The sequence below is a fragment of the Malaclemys terrapin genome, chromosome 3 (genome assembly GCF_027887155.1).
Source record: "Malaclemys terrapin pileata isolate rMalTer1 chromosome 3, rMalTer1.hap1, whole genome shotgun sequence".
Classification (NCBI taxonomy): domain Eukaryota; kingdom Metazoa; phylum Chordata; order Testudines; family Emydidae; genus Malaclemys; species Malaclemys terrapin.
The window spans coordinates 2,272,828-2,292,726 of NC_071507.1; the positions used below are offsets into that span (position 1 = coordinate 2,272,828).

The following is a 19,899-nucleotide window of genomic DNA, read 5'->3' on the forward strand; positions in this document are numbered from 1 at the left end:
ACATTGCATGTCTAACACAGGCTACTTTCATATTGATATTCATGTTTGCACACACAACTACAAGACCAAAAACAAACAACAACAAAAGATAAGAGCAGGAACAAGACTGCAGATGTGTTTTTTAAATATTCATGTATCTGGCTGAGAGTTTTCAAAGGGTTAAGTTAGCAAGTTAATGGAAGTACTTTTTTTTAGCTTTGTTGCCAGGGATCTGATAAATGTGAATGGACAATATACTCTGAGCTTAAGCATTAAGGCACTGGCTGTGTTTCATAAGATTTATTTTTTGTAGTGTTACAATCTACCAGTTGTTTTTAAACACTGTCCTAAATTAAGGTGACTGCTTGGGATTGTAATGCACGTGTTGCATCAGGCAAAGGGAATCTTAATAGATTTTCCAAAATGTTAATGGCAAAACTTTTCTCTCCTTTCCTCGGTAACTTTCATTTAATTTCCCAGACGCTAGAGCAGTGGTGTCAAACCTCTTCAGCCTGAGGGCCAAACACATTATTTCAGAAAGGTCAAGGAGCCACAGTCAATACTTTGTGGCATGTTTTCTTCCCTGTTCTGCTCCAATTGCACTATTCGTGCCCCCACAAGTTCCCCTGCTGGGATTATCTCCATATGTGGGAACCCTCCAGTGACTGTAAAGCTGGTATAATCAGTTCCTGCATTTCCCTTGGTTGGAGCACGTTACACTCTAGCTACCTGTACATAGCTGGGGTACATCCCTTAGTAGACCACTGAGTTGGCATGACTTAAAGCAGCCCTACTTTGGGCTGGAACAGAGAATTGGGAACCGGTAACTGGCTATTGGTTCTTAGTATCTCCTCTTCTGGGCTGCCCTGGGTGGTTGTGTGGGGTAAGAGCCATCCTTTGCTAGGTGCACTCCCTTGGGCTGGGGTTCAGGCAGAGGCAGCCCAGCTGTTAGAATTCTCACAGCCAGAGCTACTTTCTCCTTCCCCTGGTGATGTAGCAACCAGCCAGCAGGTGAGCTGTAGAGTAGCTGTGGCAAAGAAGGGAAACCAGTTGCTCGGTGCTCCTGGTCTAGTGGTGGGAGGCATTTGGGTGGGAGCCCTAACTGCATCTCCATAGTGTTTTAAATCTGCTCTCACTCAAACTTAAAAATGGAATGACTCAAGGGACACGTTTCCAATTATAGTCAAATGTTATAGTTTCTTTGGAACACAGTCCCCCTCCAAGAGCACAACTGTCCCAGATTCACAAGATCTGGGCTGTGCCTGGGAACCAGTCCCTTAGGAGTGATCCCTTTATTGTGCGGGACCCCAAGGAACCACACAATTCCGCAATGGCAGGCCCATAGCCTCCCTGACCCCAAAACTGGGCGTTTGGGCACAAGCTGTCCCTGTTTCTTTCCCTGCAGCCTGTCCAGCCGATCCAGACTCCTGCATGAGACTTTTTCTGCCCCTTCAGGGCACAATGCTTACAGTAAGTGTTTGCAGCAACATTGCAGCCTTCTCAAAACAAGGTAATAATTTTTGCACACGTACAGAACCTGACCGTGCCGAGGCTAGCGTAGAGAAGCAAAGGCTAAGCCAGAGGTCAGACTGGCTATGAGCCATGCTGCTGTAGCAACAGTCTTTGATTCCTGTCTGTCTCCCTTTCTTTGTTTTAGTCCCATGTGAGAGCTCCCCTGTTCCTCTGAGAGCTCCATTCTTAACACAGCCACATCACCTGACACCTTTCCCCTTTGTTCTCCAGGTCAGGACTCGCTCTGCTTCTCTGCAGAGAGGTGGAGGGAAATCTTTCTCTTGGCTGTTGTTTGCTAAGTGTGAATGTCTTGGTCTTTGGGATTTCCATTGTCTCTTCAGGATCCTCCATTCAGATATGTCAACTTTATTCAGCTTGGTTGGAAACGAGTTATTAACAGTCTGCTATGTGAGTCAAACACCTCATCTCTTCCTGATACACACCAGGTATGTCTACACGCTGCTATAGTGTGTTAAGTGTAGATGCTACCCGCGCCGACGGGGTTCTCCCATCAGTATAGGTAATCCACCTCCCTGAGAGGCGATTGCTAGGTGAGTGGAAGAATTTTTCTGTCGACCTAGCACCATCTACACTGGGGTTTAGGTCAGTGTAGCTACGTCTCTCAGGGGTGTTGATTTTTCAAGCTATATGGATGTAATTTCCTTGTGGAGAGCAGCCCTCAGTACATAGTAATGCAAAGCCCCAAGGGAAACAAAGGCATGCATAGGAATCCTAAAAATACAAACATTCCCACGATCATCACAGCAACTTAGAGCCGTGAGGGCCACATGTTGAACATCACTGGATGAGTGGCCTGTATTAATGGGGGTGAAGAAGGGGCTGTTAGAAGAAAACCCTACTATGTGGTTTCTTTACTCAGCTAAGGTTCCTTCTTAACCACCTCTCAGCGCTTATTTAAAAATTGCAAAACTAAATGTCCATAAAATGTTAGTTTGTTACCTAATAGTTTTCTCCTGAGTTGAAAATAGCCTGTATCTGTTGCACTGAAACTGAGTGTTATGTAAAAACAAAACAAAAAGACTAAGATTGAGGAAGAAGAGCCTGAAAATGGCATGTGTCGATTGCGGGGAGAACGCAAGGTAAACTGTAAACAGATACGACGTGGTGCAGTTAATATTGTTTCATCTGTGCTTTCTAACCGAAGCTGATGCCTTATGGAAAACTGAGAAATACTATATATTTTTTTGGTCTCCTTTTGCATAAGTACACTTGGTAATAAACAAGATTTCTGTTTCTCTAACTGCTGCTTATTCCTCACCTGAAGTCCTAGGCATTTTCTGATCCTTTCTCATCACAGCAATGATCTTTCATGTCCGGAATCACTTACATGCAGAATAAGCAGGCACATGAGAGTTCTTAAATGATTGTCTTGTTTGCATTTGTGTGCATCAAGTTTGATCAGTTGGTTCTTTAAAAACGGACACTAAAAAAGATCAGACATAGAAGTGTGAACAGTGTTCCTCCAAGTGTCTCCATAAGGTATCTGTTGGAAAACAAGAATTGTTATCCAAATCCTGGGCCAGTGCTTACATGGCAGTAAGGGACCCAATAGCTTTGCAGCTATGGGCCGTAGGGCTTGTCTAAGCAGGGAAGCGATACCAGCATGAGATAGTGTGAATTAAAATGATGTCGTTACACCAGTTAATTCCTCTGCAGACACTGTTATTCCAGTATGGTGATGCCTGCCTTTGAGGGTTTTTTGTTGTTGTTGTTGTTGTCGCTTTGGAAGCGGTTTCCGCTAAGTCAAAAAAGCCACTCTTATCCTGGAGTCAGAGTGCCCATACGATTGCATTATATTAGTATAACTGGAAAAATCTCCAGTGTAGATGAGTGCTTAGAGTAGAAGTGCTCAATACCAGCTTCAGAAAGTTGCACAGGTAAACATTTTGCAGAAAATAGAATATCTTGTATGTTAGTAGGTGATCAGATGAATGTCCAATTTCTGAATATTGTAAGTAGGGACAATACTTTCATGAGTCTGGGTTTTTTGTGTTTTTGATGCTGGGATGCTAGTTTCTTGGGGAATAGGTTACTTTTTTCTCTCCTCCCCCCTCCCACCACCAATGGATGCACTCTGTGATTTAGAGTACTGAAGTGTGTCATGATATGACTAGTACTGCTCCTGTGTGATGATGGTGAAAGTTATTCGGTGGCTAGCAAGTGTTAAATTAATGTTGAGAGTTTATCTCTGCCTGCTTGCGTGGCTAATTATGACTTGACACTTCTGATTTAGTGATTTGGCAGCACCACAGAAAGTCCTTTCTGAAAACCTCAGATTGATTTCACTCTCAGCCACCTAACCATGATACTAATTTCTTGAATTGCTGAGCTTTTATCATTTGAAGCCTATATAAGGCTCTTAACACATCCTTTAGGGGAGAACGTTGGAACAGAGGGATGTATATTCTTTCTCCCATTAACTTTTTACTATTCCATTAATGCCCTCTTTTTAAAGTGGTTCTAGAACTAAAATGGTATTTTTGGTTTTTCTTTCCCTAACCTCCACCCCCTTTCTCCCACTCCACTTTCTTTTAATGTGGTTGTTATGTAGTTGGCTAAAAACTTTAGTTACATGAGGGTATCTGAATTACATGTTTTAACACTGGGCTGAAAAGTTGATTTTTCTTTAGCATTGAGAAACTACATTGGTTTAGTTGTAACTTCTTCTGGGGAAGACAACTGTCTAGGCCAGTTGGGCTCATGTAAGTTGGTTTTTATTCTCCTTCACATCCTCCTTTGAGTTGTTTTCCCAGTTCCAGAATGTTCCCATCAAATATCATGAGAACTTTGCTAAATGAAATTCAGCAGCTAACAAAATGAATAAAATTGTGCCTGTTAAAACCTTCACAAGGAGGGTTGATTGGTACTAGTCTGTCACTACTAGAACATGAAAACAAAATATATATCTGAGCAAGCAAATACTAGTTTGGCTCAAAAATAATTTTTCCAGCAAGACCGGAGCCAGACACTTACTTAGATGATTGTTCCCCCTCGCCCATTTTATTACTGCCTTACTAATCCTTTGAATATTTTGAGATTGGAAGCTGTGTATATTCCCTTGTGATTCCTTTTAGGTTTTTTTAGCCAAGTTTGTGAAATACTTGGTTAAAAAAGTGTTGTCATGCTTGCTTAGAGTCTGAGCGTATATTTCCAGTTAATATATCCTATGTCAGTGTGATGCTCTAACCAAGGCACCCAGAACACACTCTGTCTCAGCGTGGGAGAGCTGTGCTGGAGGTTAGACTGTGTCAGGTCCCTGCCAAGCCAGCAATCTCCAGTTCCAGAGTTCCCCAGAGACTTCTCTGTGCAGCATCCACTCCCTCTCACTGGACACTTTCTGAAATTAAGTTTGCTGCCTGCAAAGAGGCAGTGTAGGCACTAGCCTGGCTCCCTGGGGCTACACACTCTACATTAAAACACAGCACTGAGATGATTTATAGTAAAACCAAGAGTGTTTATTAATAAAGAACATAGATTTAAGTGATACTAAGCAGAGATAACAGAAAATCATTAAAAGCAAAACAAAACATGCTTTCTAAAACTTAATTCCAGCAAGTTGTCTTTGCCTAAAATAGCTTCTCACTTACATCAAGCTACCGGCATCTCCAGCCCTCTAGGAGGAGAGAGGATCCAATGTTCAGACTCAAAGGTTGCTGTTCCCTTTGTCCCCTACATGATGGGTAACCAGAATGTCTTTTTGCTCCCCTTATATTTCCCAGAGACTGTTGTCTTTGCCTCAGGAGCCAAGACAACCCCCTGGGGGTTCATACTGCCCGGCGAGCTTACCAAGCTGTTCCCTCCACTGCTTGATTGCTTGGGTTACCTCATATGTAAATGTACTTTCATTGTGTATGGCTTACAAAGCTTGCCCCAGATAAGTAAATTCACAGTCCTTTGTCTAAGGCAGGCTTCTCTAGCCTCTGCCTCCCAAACATATTTTAAGAACATATTTCCAGCACACAACTCTTTATACACATCCCGTACTGCATCACTCGGTGATGTTCATGACCAGTGTCTCACCAGTTTTTGTACTATCTTACTCAGTGCACTTTTATAGTACAATAATATTGTATACAATCAGTTAATTCAGTTGTTTATTCTTTGGGGTTCAGATCACCTGTTCGCTGTCCTGGGGTGTCTGGAGCCAGATTGTGACAATCAGCATAGATCTGTTTTCCAACATGGCATGGACCAAATTCTGTTAAAAGCTGATCATTTCTCTCACTAATGTGTTTCAGAATTGGGGTTTTATGTTCACTTTAAATTCTGTTTCTTAAAATGAGTAACAAAGCTGTCAACTAATATATTTTTTTAAATGTAAAAGTTATGTATTAGCACAGTTTTAGCAGCCAATGCTCCTCCTCTTCCCCCCCCCCCACATTGGATCTAATTTTTCTGTTAAAATGCTTGATAAAAGGAAGAAGTTAAAATTCTGTAACGAAGAGGAATAGTTCTTTAGTTTGTGCAATAATAATATATTCCCAGATATAAATAAATATCTAACCCCTACAATGTACTTTAACTTCGAGATTGACAAAAATGAGATTTTTCTTTTATTGGACATTTCAGTACTATTTGACCACGAAACCTAAAAGGCTAAAACTGTTGTCTTGATGGAATAAAAGAGAAAGTTGTAGAGGTGTCCTGCAACAGGCAGAGAAACTAATTAAATGTGGTTCTACTCAGCAAAGTGACTGGGGAAAATGGCACCATAATCAGTAGATGGTCACTCTGTGTACATTGAGTTCCTTGTGATCACTTTAGTGATGCTATGTTTTTGCTGCTCCAAACTACCGATAAGCTTGTCAAAACAACACAGCTATGGGAGAGTGAGTTGGTTTTTGTTTTGTCTCACACAACACCCACAGAACAGCTAACAAACTGCAGAGCCAATTCTGCCTCCGATACACCTTGATTCTGCTCCCAGAAAACAGGGCTGCACAGGTGTATCAGGAAACAAAATTGGGCCCGTGCTATCTTTTACTAGTATCTAATGGCTGAGCCAGAAAGATCCCAACTTGATTTTGAGATTCCATTTCAATTTGCGGGACTCATCAGTAAGTAAAATTATGTTTTTCCTTGTAAGCAAAGTACATTGGGATTGGGAATCTTTAAAATACTAAAAATTATAATCCCATGATGCTGTTTTCACAGCATCCCTGTGTCAGATTTGAACCATATTTTTAGAATTTAGGAGGAGAGTGCTCTTTGAGCATTTGAAGATTTTTCTTCATTGCTTACACATTTGGGCGGTTCAGAATAATAGGAATTTTTTTATATTATATTTTGAGTTTTAAAACAGGCTACTGCCAACCATGTTTTTGGGAAACCAGTTTCTTTTAAAACAGTGCCATTATCATATGGTGTAATGCATGATTTACAGGATGGGAGAACCTCTGTCGCTCACAACTAGGGTACCTCTCTCCCAAACTGGCAGCTGCACTTCCGAGAGGGTAGAGCTCTGCAGGCATGGGATATCTAGGCAGGTGGCTCAGGTCCTTCTGGTGTCTTGGAAGCCATCTGTCAGAAGGCCCTGAAATTTCAAATGAAGGAAGTTTGTGGTGCATTCAGGCCCCAGTCAACTCCTGTTTTTTATTCTTCCCCTTCCACGCACATGGAGAGACTGCTTGCCTGCCTCCTGATGTAAAGGCCAGCTCCATCCACGTACATTTGGCAGCTATTTTAGCCTGTCATGAACTGATTCAAAGGAGACCAGTGCGCGGTGATATGGGAGATGAGGCTCTCAAAATAAGCCAATTAGAGGCTTAGAAGATCCTTGTTGTCAGGTTGAGGCAGTGTTTGACATTTGAAACCTCATGTTAAACAGCCCCCAGTGTTAGGGGAGAATGAGGTCACCCTGACAAAGCTGATGAAAGTTTCTTTCGAGCCATTCAGTTCCTGTGAGCTTAATTATCTTGCATGGAAGGTTGCTTTCTCGCTGGGAGTCCTTTCAGCTCACAGCAGGAGTGAGCTTCAGGTTGTCGTGACCGATCCAGTTTACACCAGGTTTAAGGTGGTGGTGTGGAATCATTGAACAGTCCACCCCACAGTGGTCTGAGAGTTCCACTCCATTGAGTTTGTCCTCCTGCCAACGTTTGTCATGCCTTCTGTTCCCCTCCCCATGAGGCCCTTTGCCATGTGCTCAGTGTCAAAAGGTCTGTGGGGCTCAGAGTTTCATTTGGGGCAGACTAAAGCCCTTAGGAAGTCCACTCAACTTCTTGCTGTTTTTCACACCAATCCATGTGGGCAGTGCTGTTATAGTGTCTGACTTCTTGTTATAGCTTGGCCGGCCAGAAGCTAGAAGACTATAAGAACGTAAAAATGGCCATACTGGGTCAGATCAATGGCCTGTGTAGCTTAATAGCCGGTTTTCTGACCGTGTTCAGTGCCAGATGTTTCAGAGGGAACGAACAGAACATGCCAGTTATCCAGCGAGCCGTCCCCTGTCGTCCAGTCCCAGCTTCTGGCAATCAGAAGTTTAAGGAGCCTCAGAACATAGGGTTGATCCCTGGTCATCTTGGCTAATGGCCATTGATGGGCCTATCCTCCATGAACTTACCTGATTCTTTGTTGAACCCAGTTACACTTTTGGCCTTCACAATATCCCTGGCAGTGAATTCCACAGGTTAACTGCTTTTCTTTAAGAAGTGCTTCTTTGTTTGTTTTAAACCCTGCTGCTTGTTTCATTGGGTGACCCCTGGTTCTTGTGGGAAGGGTTAAATATGCTTCCTTATTCACATTCTCTAAACCATTCATGATTTGATAGACTTTTATCATTTTCCCCCCTTAGTCGTCTCTTTTCAAAACTCATCAGTCCCAGCCTTTTTACTCTCTCCTTGGATGGTAGCTGTTCTTTAACCCTCATCATTTTTACTGACCTTCTCTGTACTTTTCTCATTTCTAATGTATCTTTTTTGAGATGGGGTGACCAGACGTGCATGCAGTTTGGGGGTACCATGGATTTATACCAGTGATAGTCAGACCTCAGTGGTTCAGAAGCCAAATTTGTGATCTGCATTCTCCAAAAGAGCCACAGCAATGTGAATTCATTGTTTTATTTACTATAGTACTCTATAGTCCTGTTTAAACAGTATGAGGGGAAATATTTAGTGTGTATTTTTTTTCTCACAGCAAAATGACTGACAAAGTATTTTATCCACTACAATTGGTTAATAACATAGTAAAAGACTCCTGATTAGTTGTTAACTTAGATGGGTTAATAATTAAATCACACCGTGTTTTAATATTGTGCTGCAAAGAGCCACAGGGGAGACATTAAAGAGCATCTTGTGGCTTGCGAGCTCAGTCTCAGTATCACTATATATCCAGTGGTATTGTGATCTCTTCCGTCTTAGTCCCTATCCCTTTCCTAATGATTCCTCACGTTCTGTTAGCGTCTTTGACTGCCGCTGCACACAGAGCAGATGTTTTCAGAGAACTATCCATAATGACTCCAAGATCTTTCTTGAGTGGGAACAGCTAATAAAGACCCCAATCATTTGTATGCATAGTTGGAATTATACATTACTCTGCTTTTATCAACATTGAATTTCATCTGCCATTTTGTTGCCCAGTCACCCAGTTTTGTGAGATCCCTTTGTAACTCTTATTTTGTGAGCTTTACCTTCTGTTCAACGAAAGGAACTGGCTGAAATGTTTAGAGGGCAGTAGTTTTGCTTTTGTGGGTGGCATGCAAAGATTAGTATGAGTCTTACCACTGCCCTCAGATCAAAATTATAAGAGCTACGGCAGATCCACCTGTGTCATACTAGAAAGCTAAGACCAAAGAGTGAGAACTCTGATTGCCTGGTATCTTCAGAGAAGCAGAATTGCAAGTAAATAATTTTCTCTTGCTGTCTTATACAGCTTCCAGTGATTGTATTCTTAGGTGTTTCATTGTTAAAATGCATTCACAAAAATTTAGTCCACAAACTTTTGACAGAATAAGTTTAATAGATTTTTTTTTTCCTATTGTACTTTAATTTCAACAGGTGACTTTTGGAAATGTCAAAGTACTCTTTATTTTTGTTCTAATGCAGCTTCCAGGTGGGAGTCTCCCTCAATACGTGAAGACATGCAGCCGGAAATATGGATTGCACAGGAACTGCGGCGTATTGGAGATGAGTTTAATGCTTCCTATTGCCCAAGAAGGGTAACTTTATTTTATTTTATTTTTTTAATTTTCTGTTTCCTTACATGCAAACTTTGAAAGGGAAAGGTTTATAATAATTTCTGGAAATATGTCTTGTTGCAAATGTTTCATGTTCCCAAATGTACAGAGATGTGCATAACATAAACGTTGGTGTATATGTGGGTCATACTTACCTTACGGAAGCACTAGTCATGACTCCATAGTGAAGGTTATTTTGAATTTTTCACTTAAAACTGGGATTCAGCCTCTTCTCTGTGATATATACAGGGTATCCATCTTCCCCTAATTTAAAGTACCCAGAGCCATCAAAATGCTTTCGAACATGTTTAAGTGCTTTGCTGGATCAAGACCATAATCTGCGAGTAAAAATGTTGTGAAGGGGAGGGGGATGTTTAGTTTTTTCAGGTAGACCTGCAAATTTAGTTTGAGTTAAAACGCATTAAAACTGGGCCTTTTAAGAAACTTGCTCTGGTGACGCTTGCTTCTCTTTTACTTATTTATCTAAAACACCACTGCTCCCACAACCCCCAAACTACGCACATACCCACAGGCTGAGACTTTCTGACAGAGGCGGCTTTTTATATTTTTAAAATAATGCAACCATTTTTGTTTGTGTTGTGATGTTGATGGACAGATATTTTAGATGCTGAATGGATGATCCAGCACCATCATCTTTAATTTAAAGATATGTCTCGTTACTTCTCCTGCATGGTCCTCCCCCGCCCCCCAGCCAGTTGCCTCCAAGGTCGCCCCAAATGCTGCTCCTCATTCCCCAGGCACATTCTTGCTCCTCCTCTGCTGTTATGAGGGGTGGGCAGCCATATGTGGGATGCCTGTGGGGCAGACAGCTAGGGTGTGGGGACATGGGCGGTGAGTGAAGATGTAGGAACTGGGATGGACTAGTTCCTGGTCAGTTGGTTACCTCAGTGCTGAGGTGGCAGTCCTTGGACTTTCGCCACTGCTCCCTTGGCACTCCAGCACAGCCCCGCTCTAACCTAGGCACCCTCTACAGACATGTGCTTCCCTGCACACAACTCTGCTCCTCTCCTGCAGTGTGTTTGAAACTTTTCTTATCTTATTTTTCAGTCTTAAAATATACTGGTACCATTTTTAAAATAGCACATACAATTGTAATGCTGTAAAATTCTGTCTTTATGACTGAGGCAAAGTGGATAGAATTGAAATTACAAATCAATCCTAAAACTAAGCTAACAATTGGTTTTTAGAAGGAATTAAGTCAGTGATCGACTTGGCTTTACAATATTAATTCTACACTGCTTGCATGTTTATATGTGCAATTTCTAGCCATTAACTTGTCCTTTCACTCTTTTGAGAGGAGAACTACACTAAGCACAAGTGTCACTAGATCATAGTCATGAAGTTTAAGGCCAGCAGGGACCACCAGATCATTAATCTGACCTGTATATCACAAGTCACTAACACCGCCTAGTTACCCCCATGCTAAACCCAACAGACATAATTAGACCAAAATGTTACAGCCCTCAGCAGACTAACCTGCTGTGTGCCACAGGCCGAGACCCGCGGAGACAGGTGCACCGGTACCCAAGGTCCCTATCGATTAAGTGAGAGATGAGATGTTAACTGCTTGGATTTTTAACTGACTTCCATGAATGGTAAGTCAGTGACACAAGATTATTCCTTTTTTTAAGAGAATCCATACTTTTATTTTGGGGGCTTTCAACTGTCTCAATCTCAGTGCAACCTGTTCTTCTCCCAAGCTGCTTCTTGACCCCCGGGCCCTGTTCACTGTTCTACTCTTCTGTGTCATCTAGTTCGCTGTACTCCCTCATTTCTCTCCCAATGTTGCTAGTACTTGGTGTGAGGTACTGAGTTAAGCAGCATATACCACAGCTGCATTAACATAGTCTGAAGAAAAATCTTTTCCTAAGTACACCTCTACCCTGATATAACGCTGTCCTTGGGAGCCAAAAAACCTTACTGCGTTATAGGTGAAACCGCGTTATAGCGAACTTGCTTTGATCCTCCAGAGCGCGCAGCCCCCCCCCCCAGCACTGCTTTACCGCGTTATATCCGAATTCGTGTTATATCGAGGTAGAGGTGTACTTTAATTTGTTTTGTTTTTTTAGTTTTGTCAATGGAACAAGCTGATGGAAAAGACTTGCTTGCTTGTTACCTGGATTATCCTATCCCTGTTGAGGGAGGGAGATTCCCTTTCCCCAAGTCAATTTTACATGCTATAGCAGCATAGAAGAGCTAATGGAGTCCTAGATCCACCCACTGGAGAATTCTGCCTGACACAACGGATGTTACATGTGATATTCTGTGATGTGTTGTCTGGTTCTCTCATTTTTCTTTTAGGTTTATGCGCTGGTGGAATGTGTTTTGAAGTCATTACTGTTGACTTCTTTTCACTATAGGTTTTCTACATCTCATTGGATATAGTGCAACATTATATAATCTCTCCTTTGATTATGGTTAGAATCAGATCTTGAACAACAACATTCACAGGATGCATTCATGCTATATTGTTTGTCATCCTATCTTCTGGCCTTTTTTTGCTAACCAGGAGATATATTACAGCTATATGCATTTATTTAAGCAATTGTATAGTTTAACATATATTTATTGAGGTTAATTTTTACATTTATGTTCAAAAATTTACTAGATTTTTATGCATAATTTGTGTTAAAATGCAGTTGGATGGAAATTGGAATTAAATTAAAACTGCGGAGAACCCTGCATTCTAAAATTGCTAAAGTAGTTACAACTAATAAAAATGTGCTGCATATGTAAGGTGGGGAGTAAGTTAATCAAAACATAGTTTAATCAGCTAGTTTCAAATGCAAAACAAGTATTAACAAGTGAGTGAATGGAACTGATAGTTTCTGGTTACTGTGTCCTTCGAGGTTTCAGAACTAGTAAATCTTATCCTCTTGCACCTTGGTTTTTATTCAGAGATTTGAAGAGGAAAATAAGCTTTCCTGCTTTTTCAACTCCCAGTTGGTTTCTCAACTTTGAACTAGTCATTGAACTGAACTAGGAGAGTAGAATGAAATGATGAAAATAGTCTCTGACAAAAGTTGATTCAGCACTTTAAACGAACTCTGCTTAGCCAGTGATTTCTACCAGTTCACTTTATTTAAAAAAAAAAAAAAAATTGGTGGCAAATATGTAGTGCTTGAATGTTGTTCCAATTTATTGTTAATTATTTTAAAAGATATAGGTTGTCATAATTGCAAATTTAATTTGAAATAGGTTTTCAAACAAAGAAAAAATATACTAAAATTTTGATTTAAAAAATGGGTTTTTTATTTAAATTTTTTTTATCCACCGTGGTTGAATCTCTTTTGTGTAATAAGTTGAACATGGTAACAGTTTGACAAGTCACCTGACACCAAAGATAAAACACTTATTAATCCATAGGTCTTCTAGAGGGTAATGGATAGTGTTATTGCTCTGTGTAAAGATAGTATAATTATCCTGTGGTATTTCAACTAGACCCATTCTCAATCATGTGCTAACTGCATTTTGAGGAAACAGTAGGACATTGTTTGGGTTATTGCAAAAGTTTTTCTCCTAGAGGGGCTTGTGTTCAAATGTGTGTGAAGTCATAAGATTTTAATAGACTTGAGCACATTTTAATACCCATTGGCAGTCTGTTTAAGAGAAAATCAGAATTGAAATAAAAAGGTTGTGGCAGGTACTGAACATTTATATAATTAATTTATATAATGTTAATTTTCAATCCCATTTTTTATACATCCTAACAATCGGTTTGCTCTTTTGACTGTTGCTGTACCATGGTACAGCGTGTCTTTTCTTAAGCTGACCACGGTAGTGCTCTGGCCTCTTTCCTGAATGGTTAGTTTAAATTGGTTAGTTAAATTCTAAATAAACAGTTAGTACTTGTAGTTCAAATTATTCCTTCTGTTTGTTAACGCTGAAATTAACCTGCTGCTGTTTTCCTCATTCACCTGCAAGTGACAACTGAGATGGCTGTGATGACTCTGTTTTTAGAGATTGAGATGTTTGGTCATTGTATCACAAATTTTAAGATGTGCTTTTATCCAAGGTTTGAAAAAATTACCAATTCTGAGGTAAAAGGAGTGAAAAATCGACAAAGCATTCCCTCCCCAAATCTATGAAATGGCAGTATTCAAGATGTGAGCGTACCATGGATTTATAGAAAGGCAATATAATATTTTCTGTTTTATCTATCCCTTTCTTAAGGACTCCCAACATTCTGTTTGCTTTTTTGACTGCCACTGCAGATTGAGTGGATGTTTTCAGAGAACTATCCACGATGACTCCAACATCTCTTTCTTGAGTGGTAACTGCTAACTTAGACGCCATCATTTTATATGTATAGTTGGGATTATGTTTTCCAATGTGCATTACTTTGCATTTATCAACATTGAATTTCATCAGCCATTTTGTTGCCCAGTCACCCAGTTTTGAGAAGTCCTTTTGTAACTCTTTGCAGTCTGCCTGGGACTTAACTATCTTGACTAGTTTTGTATCATCTGCAAATTTTGCCATCTCACTGTTTACCCCCTTTTCCAGATCGTCTATGAATATGTTGAATAGGACTGGTCCCAGTACAGACCTCTGGGGGACACCACTATTTACCTCTCTCCATTCTTAAAACTGCCCATTTATTCCAAGAGCAAGTAGTAAATTTCCTGCCTTTTCTTTTCTTTTATGTGGGAGCCTTTACTACAGAGGATAAAATAGGTGTTACCAGTCATCTGCAGGGTACTCTGTGGCGTTCTCTTTCTTCCCCATTGATTAGTAGATTTGTACCTTCTCCTTCCATCAGGATGAAAGGACAGCCATGACCAGGGCTTTTTGCAGCACTTGCTGGAGATCCAAACAATCCAGCTCATTCCAAAATACCAGCTACATTTTTAGGAATTTACTCCTTTCTATTGTATACAGGCTCTCCGTGGTCAGTAGGGGCACAATTAGTGTTAGATCGCAAGCGGCTCAATTCTTCTGTCATCTGCGTTCACTCAAAACAGAAAGCACTTGGTCCATCACAGCCGCTGTTTGACCTTAGGAGACTTCCTCGGTGCTCATCAAGGATTCCTGCAATTTGCAACAGATCCTCGGCATCTTCAGTGTTCCATTTTTCTCTTTGGCCTAACACTAGCACTGAGAGGTTGTTCAGAGATCATGATGGTGGTGCCTGCAGCTATCCATTACATCATCTCCCCGTTCTTTACCTGGATAATTGGCAGCTTGGGGCTTTTAATGAGAGAGTTAGCTTTGTTAGCAGTTCTAGCAGTAGTGTTTCCTCTGTCTCAACAAGACAGACTTGATAAACCAAAACAAAAGCGGGCTCATCTGGGGGCTCCTTTGGATATCGTCATCAGGCTCAGGGAGATGCAGATCCAGTTAATGGAAGTCATGACCTGGCTCTCAGAACTGTTGCCATAGGCGAGGAGGTTCTCCTGTCCTCTCCTGTGAACTTCCCTAACCCAGTTCTCCTCCACTCAGCAGAGCTTCATGTGTCTGTTCTTCTCAGAAGTCCTTTTGGTGGTGGCAGCTCTCCAGGGAATTTATTGAAAGGTATGCCCTTGCAAGAGTCACATCATCACCACCGACGTCAGTCTCAAGCTTTCTCCTATCCAGAAATGCCCAGGAAATGTGGCCCAGACAGGACCACATCAAGGTCCTTGACGTCTGAGCAGCGAGCCTAGCCCTGTTCCAGTTCAAGGACATGGTATCTGACTGACTCTGCCGTGGTAACCTCTGATCTGTAACTAAAGGGGAGAACTTCAGCCAGAGAGAAGAGGGTTCTCTTAGAAGGGGTGGAGAAGGATGTCAGAACTTAGCAGCCATGCAGCTAGCAGGCTGTACAGGTAGACTGGCGAGTCGCTAAGGCATTCGTTATAGTGCGCAGTCCCTGAACAGGACAGCCATCCTCTCACATTGCTCAGTCTGGGGGAGGATTGAAGTGCATCTCCTTTGCCTGTCAACAGAATCCCAAGCCGAAAAGTCTCAGCATGCAGAGAAGGCATGTTTCAGCAATCTGTGATCCTAGGGCTCGTTGCAGGATTCTGCCCCTTAGGGTATCTCTACGCTGCAGTTAAACACTTGTAGCTGGCCTTTCTCAGCTAACTCGGGCTTGGGCTGCCGGACTGTCTACACTGCAGTTTTATAGCCCAATCCCAGTCAGCTGACACGGGCCAGCCACGGGTAGAGACGCTTAGTGACCAGAATTTTCAGGTTAGCAGAACTGATTTGGTAAAGTCTGCATAGGTTGTCCCTCTTTGGCATCTCAATGCTGTATTTTTCACTAGGAACCTCTGGCCTCTGCATTTTTGTTTTGGTTCTCAGCACAAGTGGTTTTTCTAGGGGCTGTTACCTGTGCGTGGAGAGCAGGTGAGCTGGCAGCCCTCTCCTGCCACTACCTTTCTGGTTTCCACAGCGATAAAGTATCTGATGGGTTCTCAGTTTTTGATTCCCCATTATTAATCAGTCTCCTTTCCTTTAGTCCTTAGCTGGCATCAGATAAGGAAAGGGTTTGATGTCCCCCTAGTGATTTAAGCTACACCTACATAGAATCAAAGAGTTTGGGGTCACAGAAAAAGGCAGTTTGTCACCATCCTAGATGGATTTCCATATGTATTAAGGAATCATGTGCAGAGGAGTCTCCCATGCCTCGTAGGCATTAGAGCTCACTCCTTGTATAGAGAACACCACGTGAGCACAGGGTAAATCTGCCTCATAGAGAATGATCTTTTGGTAATGCATACAAATCTTCATACGCCATTCTTGTGTGGATGTCAGAACTTCCTCACATCCAACTTTCAAGCACAGGGTCTTGAGTGCTGTCGTGCAGGGATCCTCTGTCTGCCTCCAGTTAGCTTGGTCTTGGCATTGGGTATTGCTAGATGGTGTCTAGTTTTTAGAGTGCTAGAGGCTTCCAGTCAAAGGACAATCTGATTTTACCTGTAAACAGCCTGAAATCCTATTTTCTGCATTGTTCTCATTTTAGATTGTGATTAGGAGATTGCTCCCTGCAAGGGAAGTTGACTGTTTAGCAAAGGTGGGTTGCTAACTGAAGAGATACAGATATCTGCTATAGCAATGGAGGAGGAGCAACCTAGAAGCCAAAGTGGAGTAGCCCTTTCTAGAAGGAAAATGTATAGGCAAGGCCAAAATTCCCATTTCAACAACCCTCACCACTGAACAGGAGTTTTCAGAGCATAGAAGAGACTAGAGTCTAGTTATATTCACTCTGCAGCTGTTGATTCTCATGCACTTTTTTGTTTTCAAGGCCTAGATACTACTTCTGTCTTAAGATACTACTTTTAAAACTTCTGTTTTGTTTTCCTCCTTGTCAGTTCCTTACAGTTGCCAACTTTAATGCTTTATACAAGTTAAAGGAAATTTAAGCTGCTAGTTGTAAACTTTTGTGTGATGTGTGGGTGTATGCAGTGTTGTATTCATGCTGGTCCTCAGATTTTAGAGGCAAGGTGGGTGAGGTAATTGAACCAGCTTTTGTTGATGAAAGAGACAAGCTTGCAAACTACACTGAGCTCTTCAGGTTTGTGTGAGTGTAGTCACTAGTAATTTTTCTTGGTCCATTTTAAAATGGAGATGAGTAAAATTGGTTCGTGTTTTCATTTCTATAACTCTTTATTTAAAGTGTTGTCTGTATGAGCCTTGGAGATGGCGTGTGGTGCACTCTGCATAAACTTTAGTGCTGTGTCTCATCAAATTGGGGGCTTTCAGAACACATGAATAATGTTTGCTCATAGTTCCCTAAACTTATTGGCACTGACATCAGTGGACTATCTCCTCCTAAATATTGCCACAGTTGTTGTTTTGCATGTTGCAGCCTTTTTTGTTACTGTGGGAAGAAATGTAATTGTTTTTCAGTGGTTGAGTCATTAAGCCCTTTGTTTTCTTTAAGGAGGAGTATCTGGGAAATTACAACTTAAACACGAGGTTTGTGCATAAAGTGCTCAACTCAGTCTCCATTGCCAGTTGAAAGCCAGCATAGAATGTTTTATAGTTTTAAAAGTTTTATATATGTTCTAATACCATAGCAAATGGGTCTGAAATTGACAATAACCATTGAACGGGGCTGATTGCAATATTGACTCTCAAATAAAACAAAACCTGTGTGCTTTTTTTGTTGCTTGGGGGGGGGATGACAAAACTCCACCACCAGACATGGCAATATCACAGATTTCGACTGCAGTTTAATTTGTCATTGAATTGTTTTGGAGGGATGATCGAATGTTTTTATTTTGTATAAAATTGAGGGATATTAAACATTCGTAATGATGCAAAAAGTATGAAGTTATGTAGAGAGGTTAGAAAGGGAACCGAGTGAACGCTCAGTGCAAAAATAGCACTCAGAGAAGTGTAAATGGTCAGACAGGTGAGTACAGCAATGCACAGTGGCTCAGCACTTCATACCTTGCATTTTCTGTTAGGCAAAATGCTGTTCACATGGACTGGACGTGTATAGTCCCTTTTGTCCGCTGACTGCGATTGCCATCTGTCAGTATGCTGCAGAGTGGAGAAGCAAAGTGCAGGACCCCTCCCCCCTCACCCCCCAACCTATTGGGTGATGGATGGGTGGGTGAGACCACTGTCTTGCTTTGCTTGGTTGGGGAAGGGCAGTAAAAGTGAATGAGGAGAGAGTTGGGGGGAGGAAGAGAAGCGAGGCATTCCCCTTCTAAGTAGATAAGCATGTCGGGGAGAGTTATCCCCGGCTGGAGCTTCAAATGTACCATGTAATCCATTTGTTTCCTCCTTACCCTCTGTCCATAGCTTCATTTCAAGCTATGCTTTTATACTTCATAGCTGGCGGGGTGGGGGGACCACCAGAGAACCGCTAGCCAAAATCATATGGAAGACTGAACCCTGCTGGGAAACCATGAACTTCTCTGGGTGGGGTCAAGTGGGATGTGTTTGGTATTTTGCTCCTAGCTAGTAGGTTTAGTCCTCTGGTGAATGTTCAGAGTCCTAGTCCATGTTTCGTTGAGTTTGATGTGCTGCAGTGAAAGGCAAGCAGTTTGTGTTCTCATTGGAACTTGCTCTCCCCAAACCTCATCCCCCCCCCACCCCTATCAGAGAACAGTCTGGATGTGCTGACCTTCAGGGCATGTCTACACTCGCCATTTAAAGTGCAAAAAGTCCCTTTCTTGCGCAAAAACCGTGGGAGCGTCTACACTTGGCCAATGCCTTTTTGCAGTGAAATTCAGAAGTTTCACCGCAAGCAGAAAACCACCTCCACAAGAGCCATACAGCTCTTAACGCTGATCCTTTCGTGGTGATGTGCAAGTGAAGACACATTCTTCCTGTTTACAGAGCTTTTAGCCTCCGCAAGATATCCCACAGTGCCTAGGTGACCACTCTGGCCAGCAGCTCTGCTGCTCTGATGCCAGGTAAACAGACGTCCACTCCTCCTCTGCAAAGCCCCGGGAACTTTGAAACTCCTCTTCCTGTTTTCTTGGCAAGTGCTCACTTATCTGGCCAGGTGACAATGGCTGCTCCACAGAGCAAACGATCCCCTGCTTGGATCAATGCTGAGGTGTTTGGGGACAGGAGGCTGGGCATGACCCTGTGATCACTCCCCTCCCTCTTCCCTCAAGACCTATCCTCAAAATGGAGAGAGTTGCACTGTGGGATAGCTGCCTTCAGTGCTCAGCAATGGAAGTGCTGCAGATGTGATCACAATCTGATGCCTGTGGAAGTGAGTGAGTACACAAACCATCACTTGTATTTTACCGGTTCCTGATCACCGGTGAAACTGACAGCGCAAACATTCTGCAAGTGTAGACATAGCCTCAGTGTGCTATGGGAAGCTTCTCTGTGTACTGGGGCCTGAATGGACTGAGGTGGGAAGCGGGGGTAGGGAGTTCTGTCCTGGGTTTTGTGGGGGGCTGTTGGTGAGGTTCTGTTAGTTTCACTGAAAGGAGGTAATGTGTGTGTTTGTGATTGCTGCCAGGTACCCTGCTAAAGAGGCACCTGTTATCCTGCTGGAAATTAAAATAACAGTTTGTAGTGCTGGGGCCACGCTGTGTTCAGCGCTGTACAAACACAGAACAAAAAGCTGGTCCCTACCCCAAGGGGCTAAAAATACGAAGGGGCCTTGTGTGGTATTTTTTTCTTGAGAGTACTGATTCCAGGAGAGAGAGAGAGAGAGAGAGAGAGAGAGAGAGAGAATGCATGTAGTTCTCAATCAGGGGTATGCATACCCCTGAGGTTAGTCATACGGCTTCCAGGGC

General features: G+C 42.2%; 1 protein-coding gene and 1 long non-coding RNA gene across 12 annotated transcripts in view; one reads left to right on the forward strand and one right to left on the reverse strand.

Moving 5' to 3' along the window:
* LOC128834731 (uncharacterized) overlaps positions 1 to 19,899 on the reverse strand; it is a 267,719-nt gene that overhangs the window by 85,517 nt on the left and 162,303 nt on the right. The gene's annotated exons all lie outside the window — the stretch shown is intronic.
* BCL2L11 (BCL2 like 11) overlaps positions 1 to 19,899 on the forward strand; it is a 52,928-nt gene that overhangs the window by 19,403 nt on the left and 13,626 nt on the right. For 10 of the 11 annotated variants that reach the window (XM_054023761.1, XM_054023770.1, XM_054023760.1 and 7 more), the window contains one exon: positions 9,552 to 9,664. In XM_054023761.1, coding sequence (XP_053879736.1) covers positions 9,552 to 9,664 — 113 coding nt within the window. Of the gene's footprint in view, positions 1 to 9,551; positions 9,665 to 11,195; positions 11,281 to 19,899 lie in introns of those variants that run through there. The other variant, XM_054023764.1, reaches the window with a different exon arrangement.